Source organism: Belonocnema kinseyi, chromosome 3 (assembly GCF_010883055.1).
Source record: "Belonocnema kinseyi isolate 2016_QV_RU_SX_M_011 chromosome 3, B_treatae_v1, whole genome shotgun sequence".
Lineage (NCBI taxonomy): Eukaryota > Metazoa > Arthropoda > Insecta > Hymenoptera > Cynipidae > Belonocnema > Belonocnema kinseyi.
In genome coordinates this window covers 132,339,407-132,349,834 of record NC_046659.1, presented here as the reverse complement: position 1 = coordinate 132,349,834, position 10,428 = coordinate 132,339,407, and the positions used below count along the sequence as shown (strand labels likewise).

The following is a 10,428-nucleotide window of genomic DNA, read 5'->3' as shown; positions in this document are numbered from 1 at the left end:
GCATCACTTTCGCCGAATAGTGGGCTCTAGAACTTTTACTTCCGAAGAGTTTTATACTACTCTTACGCGAATTGAGGCAGCTCTTCATTCTCGTCCAATAGGACCGTTGTCGGATAATAGCGAAGATTTAACGTATTTGACCCCTGGGCACTTTTTGATTGGTGCACCGCTTTTGAGTTCCCCTGAACAATTGGTCGAATTTTTTTCTAAGAATCGGCTATCTCGTTGACAGGTAATACAACAAATTGTGGAGACCTTTTGGCGAAGATGGGCTACTGAATATTTACACTATTTACAGCACCGATATAAGTGGACTCGTGAACAATCTAACCTTAAGACTTATGACTTAGTATTGATGCGCAATGATGGTCTCCCTCCAACTAAATGGTCGCTTGCTCGCGTAATTAAATGCTATCCAGGTAAAGATGGCTTAGTTCGCTCGATTCGTGTTAGGACGGCCACTGCAGAATTCAACCGACCGATTGTTAAACTCTGCTTATTGCTTCCTTCATTTAAAGCCTCTACTGAATTGTGCAATTACAATAAAACTTAAAAACTCGAGTAGCATGGTGACTGTCTTACCATTGCACTTACCTCACACTTAGGTTTAATTCTAAACACCGGAGTTTAGTTTATACAATACACTCTCACTGGCTCTAAAAAGAACTTGTTGGCGAAAAGAATAAAGGAAAAAAATATTTTAAATCTGCAGTTTCGACATTTCCTTGCTTTATTTCTCAATTTTTATTTCTTCAAATACCTTATTATTAAATCATGGATAAGATATTATTTATTAGCTTTTACTTCACATTTATATTGATCCTGATGAGTTTTTCGATAAATAAATATCGTGTCATCGAAATTTTAGGACCAACTAATTTACTCTAAAACGTCTAGGTACATATAAGTTTTAGAAAACCACCCAGCTATTGAGTTAAACAAGTGACAGCGGTGGGAGATAAGCGTCAGACATGTGGGAGCCTATCCGCCTAAATACATATACAAACAATTTTTCGAGAGAAACTAGATTTTATTTCAATTCAAAAAGAATTTGGTTTACATTTTTTAATAAATTAATAATGCATGAAGGATTGCGGCTTACATAGGTTTTACGCGTTTTATTTGAAAATGTTTTCTGATTGGAGCCCGAAAACTCACTGGAGTGTCATCGAGTTCATGATGAGTTAATGCGGTAACTATTCCCGTTTCTATGTTTATTTTTGCCCGTTTGGAATAATTTTTAATAGAAATATACATTCCAGCAAGAGAATTAGAAGTCTCCAAGATTGCAAATACGTCACCATTGGAGGTTGATAGAACAATTTGTTCTTGAGTTGGCAGAGGATCATAGACACTGCTTCCTCTTCTCAATCTCATTCTTGTATCGACAGGAAAAGTGTATCTTCTGAGTTCGAATATCCGATTCGATGCTGTCTTAGGAATCAGCCGAATAAATGGAAGTTCATCAAGTTTATTTCCACGTCCGCTAGGAGAAGGAAGCCATTTAAGTGGAACGCTCAACCTAGTAGCAAGAATAGGCTTTGAAGAAGAGGATGCTTCGGAAGAATAATGTTTGTGGGGAGGAGTCCTCGACCTGGACCTCACCCTAGGAGGAGAATTGTCAGATGCATCAGTAATTCCGGTAGGAGAAATACCAGGAATAGAGCTACTATTAGATAAAGATTCGGACTGTAAACTTAACTCTGCAACGATAAACAGAGAAGTACATTTTTCTTAAGTCCGTAAGGCAAGATGGACTTGACATTCCGGAAAGTTTATCAAAATTTTGAAATCAGTAATCTAATTAATGCATTATAAGATTTGAATGAGGCTGAAGTTCAAACCCAAAGTTTCAACCCTAGAAAAAGTATGATGCCATTTTCCCGGTCTAATCTACTTTTTAAATGTACCAATTCTTTTTTTCACAAGAATCAATATATTATGTTGCTTTTGCAGCCTCATTTTTAGTTTGATAAAATCAACGAATAAAAAATCCTGAATGCTTAACGATTTTCAGAGCTCAAAATATTGTTCATATTCACTTTGTGTTCAGCAGCAAACAGTGGGAGAAAATTTAATTTCTCCATTCAAAATTTCTAAAACCTAACATTTTTCTATGGTTTTTTTCAACTAAAGTTTGTTTGATTCTGTAGAGTCGCTGGCTCGAATATTTTGTATACTTAATTTTTTATTTACGCAATTCCGTCGCAAAATATAAAATTTGAAGTTTTCGCTACAACAATAAATCCTTTATATTGAATATTTTAAAACGAATTAAGAAAAAGGAAAGAAAGACAATTTCAACAATTCTATCATTGAAACTAGGTGAGAATCATAATCTTTATTTGAATTAGGACAAAAAATCTACATTCTGTGACTCATGAATTTCCTTTCACTGACTTTCATGATAATTCGTCAAAGGTGCACTTTCTAAAAATTTGTTTTATTGAATGTTCTGTTAGTGAAAACTCGTTTGATTAAAATTGGATTATTAAACAATAGTTTGTCCATAAAAGGTGAAATAATTTGAAATATACTTCTGATGAGACAAAATAAAAATAAGATACATAAAACGTTTAATTACAAAAATTATACTTGTCCATTTAATAATTTAATCATTATTCTGGTGATTGGCCACAATTTATGAATACTTCTCAGTATAGTTTTGATTTAATGAGTTATAGAAGCAATTTCTTTGTATTGTTTCATGTACAAAAATCTAAGAACATTTACCATACATTTCTTAGACCATTTTCAAATCTCGCAAGCATTCTTTCAAGGGGTGTGCTAGTATCATACAAAAATGTAATTTTTTTAAATTTTGCTTAAAAAGAATCCCATCCCATATTGAAAAATCACATATTGAGTTTATACAAAATGATGCAAAATCCTGTTAAACAAAACAAGAATCCAACGTCCAACTTTGGACCGCAACGAATAAACGAAAATTAAAAATCCTATTGTAATCAACGTGTCGGTACTCGTACAGTACCCTTATCAAGGCAAAAAAAATGTAAGACTTAAATTTTTCTTGCCTTCATAAGGGTACTGTACGATACCCAAAACGTTGATTACAATATGATTTTTGGTTTTTGTTTATTCGTTGTGGTCCAAATTTGGTCGTTGGATCCTTGTTTCGTTTAACAGGATTTTGCATCAATTTGATTATTGGACGTTAAATGAGATTTTTAATTTGGATTTTGGTCTAATTTAAACTTCGTAAACTTTTATACAAAATGGAAAAAACCAAACGTAATTTTTATTACTACCTCGGGAATATGTCTAAAGTTTGAAATTACAGAGTACAATAGGGAATTACAAGCAGAATATTATTGATTATTAAATAAAATAAGTGAAATTTATGTTTGGTTTTATTGTCACCATTTTCTTACTATGCAATGTCTGAAAATTTCAAATTTTAAGGTGGATAAATTGCTCATAAATCTTCTTTGCGTACAAAAAATTATTACAATAGTTCTTATCTCGAGAATTACATACACCTCGTGCTTGTCCTTGTGAGACATTTGTATTTCATAAACCAGAGATAAGAAATAAAACTCATGTAAGAATATTGCGCACATATTTTCGATGCTGTCTAATACCATAAACAAATTCTTTTCAGTTATTTCGATAAAAAAATAATTGCATGTTAATAACCTGTGTAAAGCTAATTTAAAAAAATATGAAAAAAATACATTTTCTAAATAATTTTTTATTGGCTTTTTTTAAAGGATTTTATAAAATTTGAAGGGTTTTTAAGTATTTTAAACATCTAAATTGAGTTAAGAAGCATTAAAACACTTCATATGATTCCCTGAGTTTTGAAAGTATCATGATGGATTTAAATCAAGATTTAATGGTCAGTACGTCTGACCACTTGTTATTTGCGTAATTCCAATAAATTTTTCTAAATAATTGTGAAATTATTACATTATTATATTTACCAATTCCACTAAGGATAACAGCCAATGATAGGACTAGATTAGAAAGGATATTCATTTTGCTGAAATCAAAAAACTTATTACTGTATTAACGAAGAATTCAATTAAGAGGGTACTTAATTAAATTTCCGTCGTTTTACTACAACTTACATTGAAGACTGTCATCCTTATCTGATTTATTGTATATGACTCAAACTTGTCCTCGTGATGTGTTCATTAGTGTACTTAACGAAATTTGCTTCTCACAACAATTTTCAGTTCGGAAAAAATAAAGATATTTTCGCTTTCAACATCCATAAAAACCAATACCGCATATTTCCAATAATGTAATTCATGATATTGTCGTGATAAACTTCTTATTGTAAGTCAAACTATTTTTGGTGATTTATGAAAGTGAGTAACAACATTTTTCAAGTGTTTGGTAGGAAAACCTTTCCAGTCGCTTTAAATGTTCATTATTTTAAATCGAATGAAATTAATAAATTTTCAATAAGACTGATTTAAAACGCATTCAAGTTTAAAAAGATTTCTGCTTTAATTTATTTCTGTATTAGAAGAGGAAACTTATTTACATGAAAGGTTTGCATTTCTTTAAAAGCTTGCAATTTTGGTTTCAGTTTTCTTCCAAACTAGGAAAATAAATATTTTTTTAACATTGTTAGTGAGTTAAATGGGGTACAATTTCATATTTTTCTCACGAAGTTCGGGATGAACGTAGAAAATTTTTAAATTTTATATTTTGTTGAATGTGTGAGCTTGAAACGTTTAATTTCTATGATTCTTGTTTGAAGTCCTTTAGTTTCTAATAGTTTATTTTGAATCAGTTTATTTTCAAGGCTTCTTTAAAATGATATATTTCAAGGGTTTTTGTAGCACCGAGCATTATAGTAATAACAATGTGTTTATTTTTCAAACTGAAGGTAATAAGAAGAAAAAAATTAGAATTTCATAATTAAAATAAGAGAAACTTTCCTTGAAAAAAGAGATGTAAGCAAATTACCTTCATTTTTTAATCTTTAAATTGAAATGAGTAAAATTTTAATATTCATTAGAAAAATCTTACACATTTTATTTAGTATCGCATTTTTAGCAATTTTGATTTTCGCCCGACTAAGAAAATGAATAAATCTGAGGTGAAAAAAACCAAAATTTTCAGCAGAACCAAGTTCATAATCATTCGCTTGATAATTTTCTTTCGAGTAGTCTGAAAGGACAATTCAAGATTTGAGAATTATTTCTGAAACTTTGATTTTTAGCAACAGATTTTTTTAAGATTAAAATAGCATCTCATAGTGACTTAAGGAAATCCAGTAACTTATTACAGTTAGGAAAACTTGAAAGAATTTTTTAATTTTAACGCCAAGATTTTCAAAGTTTGAGTAGAATTTTTCAAATTTTGAAACTTTAACCTTAAATTTGTATATTTTACTTGAAAATCCCACCTTTCTGTAACTTCAGTTGAAATTTAGCTATTAAAAAAAATTTCGAACATTTTTGTTGCTTTTTTAATTTTGACTTTAAATTCACATTTTATGATTAAAAATCCCCTCGTAATGACTTTCATGAATATGTAACCATCACATACATTTTTCCTAATCTTGTGGTTTGAATGAGTTCCTTTTAACCGACATAGATTGTAGATAACTTAGAAATAAAAATATTCAAGTGTCTATTTTCAATATTTATTATTAACTTGCAAAAAAGCATCGCGCTATGTAAGTCAATCTTATCAAATTCATTTACGCTTTGAAGTAAAAACATATTAAAGTACATCTAAAAACTATTAGCATTAGCAGAAATCTCTTTGTCGTAGAGCTAAAAATTTCAAATCGCTCTGAATGCATTTTCTCTAAATGATGGTGAAATATTTAAGGTTAGGGACTATGTCTTAAATGAACATCAGTAAGTGATAACAAAAAAATCAGATTGCCCATTAGGTTAAATTTCTATATTTTTCTGATTATAAAAATAGTTTTTAAATTAAAGATACAATGTATCAAAGGTGTCCTGTCTAAGTTGAAAATTATAAAATGAAAAACAATATTTTTATTGTGCAGCTTCGATATTGTTCCTAATTTAATTCTTAATTATCATTCCTTCAAATACCCTGTTATTAAAAAACTATATTTATTATTATTTAGTTCCTGTTTACTATTTATATTGATACTGAGAAATTTTCCAAGAAATAAATGTTGTACCTTCAAAAATGTAGCCCCAAGTGATTATTTCTAAAATAACTAGGTACTTGCAAGTTTCATAAAACCGCCCTGCTATGGGGCCAAAAAAGTGGCAGCGGTGGGAGATGGGCATCAGCCGTATTGGAGCCGACCTGCCTAAATATATTTTTTAAATAATTGAATCTAACATTTAAATTTTCAAATAAACGTTTTGCAGAATGGAAATTACACCGAAAATTGTCTTCCGAAACAGTTGATTTCTAACCGAAGAAAATATAGAGGTGGAATAATAAAATAGTAAGCGGGTTGTTTTAGTTGACATTCCTTTTTAATCCTGTTGTATCTTCTTGTTGCTCTTCCTATGTTAGTTTCTAACCAGCCATTGGGAAGGTGTTTGGAAATCAAATTTTGTTTCCTCTACGTTTTTTGCGAATGATTTTAGTACATACAATTTTCAAAAGAAATTAGATTTTATTTTCATTTCAAAAAAATTAGGTTTGCATTTTTTATTAAATTAATAATGCATGTAGGATTGCGGTTTACGTTGGTTTTTCGCGTTTTATTTGAAAATGTTTTCTGATTGGAGCCCGGTAACTCACTGGAGTGTCACCGAGTTCATCTTGAGTTAACGCGGTAACTATTCTCGTTTCTATGTTTATTTTTGCCCGTTTGAAAGCCTTGTTTATTCGTATATACATTCCAGCAAGGGAATTATAAGTCTCCAAAATTGCAAATACGTCACCATTGGATGTTGATATAACAATTTGTTCTTGAGTTGGTAGAGGCTCATATATACTGTTGCCTTTTCTCATTTTTATTTCGCTATCGACAGGAAAAGAGTATCTTTTGAGTACGAATATCCGATTCGAAGCCGTTTTCGGAATCAGCCGAATAAATGGAAGTTGATCTAGTTTATGTCCAGGCCCGCGATGAGAAGGAAGCCATTTAGGTGCAACCATAAGCCTGTTAGCAAGAGGAGGCCTTGAAGAAGAAGCATTTTGAGAAGAACAATTTCCCAGAGGAGGAGACGTGGACCTAGACCTCATAGGATGAGGAGACCTGGACCTGGACCTCACAGGAGGAAGAGACCTCTCAGGTGTATCAGAACTGCCAGTAGGATGAACACTAGGACTAGAGCCAGTATTAGATAAAGATTCGGACTGTAAACTTAATTCTGCAACAATAAACAAAGAATTGCATGCTTCAAAAAATAGATAATAAATGTGAATTTTCTCATTTACCAGTTGATAAGATCAACGGCGAAATAAAGAAGGACATAGATATAAAAATCAATGTATGTTTGCTCGTCAGTCGAATTAAATAAATCTATACAAATTTGGAAAAATATTGAAACTTGGTGAGACAGACATAAGTTTCAGTTCTTTGTTCAAAACATTGTTGATAATAGCACTCTTCTGAACAACACACAGCTACAGAATATTCACTTTTTCCATTCAAAATTTCTAAAGCCTTTAATTTTCGCAATATCTTTTTTAAACTAAAGTGTATTTGAGCCTGAAGAGTCTCCAGCTCTAATCTCTTGTACAATTAATTTTTTATTTACGCCGTTCTGTTTATGATATATGAAAGAGACCTTTTACGGAAAATTTTTTGGATGAATTAAAAAAATTATCTCAATCATTACTCTTTTAAATTTAATATTTCATAAAGAATTAAAACAAAAGAAAGAAATACAATTTTATTAATTCTATTGTTTAAACTTGGCGATACTTAAAACCTGTCTGTAAAATGGAAAATAATTAAAATATACGAAGTTTATGCAAAAAGTAAAATAACGACCTAATAATTAGTGAAATTCTTTGTTTTTACACCAAATTCGTATTCGGTGATAGAAATTGATCTATTTCGTATAATTTACAAAATGTATGAATGTTGTTATTCAGGGTTAAGAGCAAACTGCTATTCGGTTTAAAAGTGTAAAAATTTGCGAAACTAAGAACTTTTTAAAAAAAATTTTTTACTGAAAATCGTACTTCGCGATGTCAAAACCGATGAATTGTATATGCCTCGTGCTTGACCTTGTGATTTCTTAAATCAGACTAAGGAATGAAATCCAGTTTAAAATCTTGCACAATTCTTCGCAATGATGTCTAAGAGAATAAACAAATTCTTTTAAGTCATTTAGGTAAAAAAATCCATGATAATACTGTGTGTAAGGCTAGTATGAAAAAATTAACAGAATACATTTTTAAAATTTTTTTTATTAAGCTAGGCAAAATGGTTAGAAATATTAATCTCTCAAGAAACTAGACCCCCAAAAAAGTGACTTCTGTCGTTTTTGATAAAGTGTCAGTTTTACACTTTCTTATGTTATTTTAAATTCTTCCTAGATTAGAAGATTTAAAAAATACCGGGTAATTATATTAGACGAAAAGGAACTTGAAAGGAGTTTATAAGATTCTAATAGAATTACGAAAGATTTCGCAGCGTTTTGAGTCATTTCAACAGATTTAATCAGTTTTCTACAAATTTAAGAATTCGCAGTAAATTTGAGACTTTTAGTATTTCAAGCGTTTTAAAGGTTCTAAAAGTAAATCGAAGACAAATTTATTTAAGAGTGTACCCAATTAAATGTCCCAAGTTTTAGTTTAACTTATGTTTAACTCTGTGATCCTTATCTCATTTGTTGTTTGGGAAGTTTCCTTTAGAATGACTTGAATTATAATTTATTTTTAGGGCAGTTTAATCATCGCTTAATTAGCGTTTTTAACGGGATTTGCGTTACAATTTATTTTCAGGTATGTATAATAATCCCTTAATTACTAAAAATAAGTTTCAATGCAAACCCTGCTAAAAAACGCTACCTGTACATGTTTTAAAGCCATTTTGGGGATCATTGTGTTAACAAAAAAATCTTTGGTGCTTTATCCCTTTTAAAATATCGATTTTTTTCTTTTAATAATTAAGGAATGATTGAAATACCTTAAAAATAAATTATAATTCAAGTCCTCATAAAACACAGTCCCTATATATGTATGTTTAAAGGTTATATTGTAGTCCTCAACTTTGGTGATTTATTTCTTATGAAAAATTAATTTCTCTGCTTCTCTAAATAAGGGATGATTAAGCAACCCCTTAGAAAAATTCAAAGACATTCTTGTCTTCTGCACATTTCCTATTTACTTTAATATGATCCCTATCCTCATAGATTAATTAGGAAATTTTCTGTGATTTTAGTCATTAAGAAATGCCGATATTCCGGAATAAATGTTCAAGGGATAATAAAACAACTCTTGATGTAAACGCACAGGTATTATATCCGTTTTATGTACGCTTCTTCTACTTATTTGAAAGTTATTTCATAATTATTGCTTTGCAGCTTCCAAAATAAAAAAAAAAAGAATTAGATTTAGAATTTTACACAAAATGCCATTGACTGTACATTTGGTGCAAGGTCTTTTATCAAGTGATTTTTTATAAAAAAAAGTCAGTTCATTGACTCTTATGCCAATCTGTCAAGTTTGCACTTCCTTAAAAGTAATTTTATTAAAAGTTTTGTTAGTGCAAACTCGTTGAAATTGAAGTGAATTATTAAACAATCGTTTGTCCATAAAAAGTGAAGAAGTTTGAAAGATAACATCGATAAGATCAAATGGAAATAAGATACATGAAACGATTTATTAAAAAAATTGTACTGCACTTTTTTGTTTGCAACACTGGAAACTTTTGTCGGTTTTCTTTTTTGTAACACTTTTTATAAATTTCACTTGCAACCACCACAAATAATACTGAGCAAATGTTTTTTATTTTTGTTCCAACACAAAGACATCTTTCACGACATTTATCATGTGTAGGACTATGATTTATTTTCTTGGGCTTACACATTTTGTTGCACGATAATTTATCAAATTATAGAATCGATAATTATAATGAACTGCATCGATTGCCTTCCTTAACAAGAGGAAATCAGAAAGTTGAAGAATCTTCCTAAATACTTACCGCTTCATTGTTGATGTTTACCTATCTCTATTTTTGAGTATCTTAAGATACCAGGTGTATACATATGAAACCGGTATTGCCATCTAGCGGCCAGTAGGCACACTTGTAGGCACTGTCGGAACTTACCATTTGTGCTAATTGGCGTATTGGCATCTGTCAACAATATCCAATACCAAACATTTCAAGTTTCATATGACATCGTGATTTATTTCGCTCTTGAAAATGTCGAAATACGTGCCTTCAAACACCGATTTGCGGGGAGCATTAATTTTCTGTTTCCATTTGGGTAAATCGGCGATAGAATCTCATCAAATGCTTGTCGAAGCTTACGGAGAGCATGCTCTTGGTCG

The 10,428-nt window shown here is 30.6% G+C and overlaps 1 protein-coding gene across 1 annotated transcript in view; it reads right to left on the bottom strand.

Annotated features, from left to right (window-relative positions):
* Positions 1 to 411: 411 nt before the first annotated feature.
* LOC117170032 (serine/arginine repetitive matrix protein 1-like) overlaps positions 412 to 10,428 on the bottom strand; it is a 58,253-nt gene continuing 48,236 nt past the window's right edge. The window contains exons 8-10 of the mRNA XM_033356549.1: positions 6,915 to 7,292; positions 1,302 to 1,703; positions 412 to 521 (exon numbers count right to left, since the gene is read on the bottom strand). Of these exons, the coding sequence (XP_033212440.1) occupies positions 412 to 521; positions 1,302 to 1,703; positions 6,915 to 7,292 (890 nt within the window). The remainder of the gene's footprint in view (positions 522 to 1,301; positions 1,704 to 6,914; positions 7,293 to 10,428) is intronic.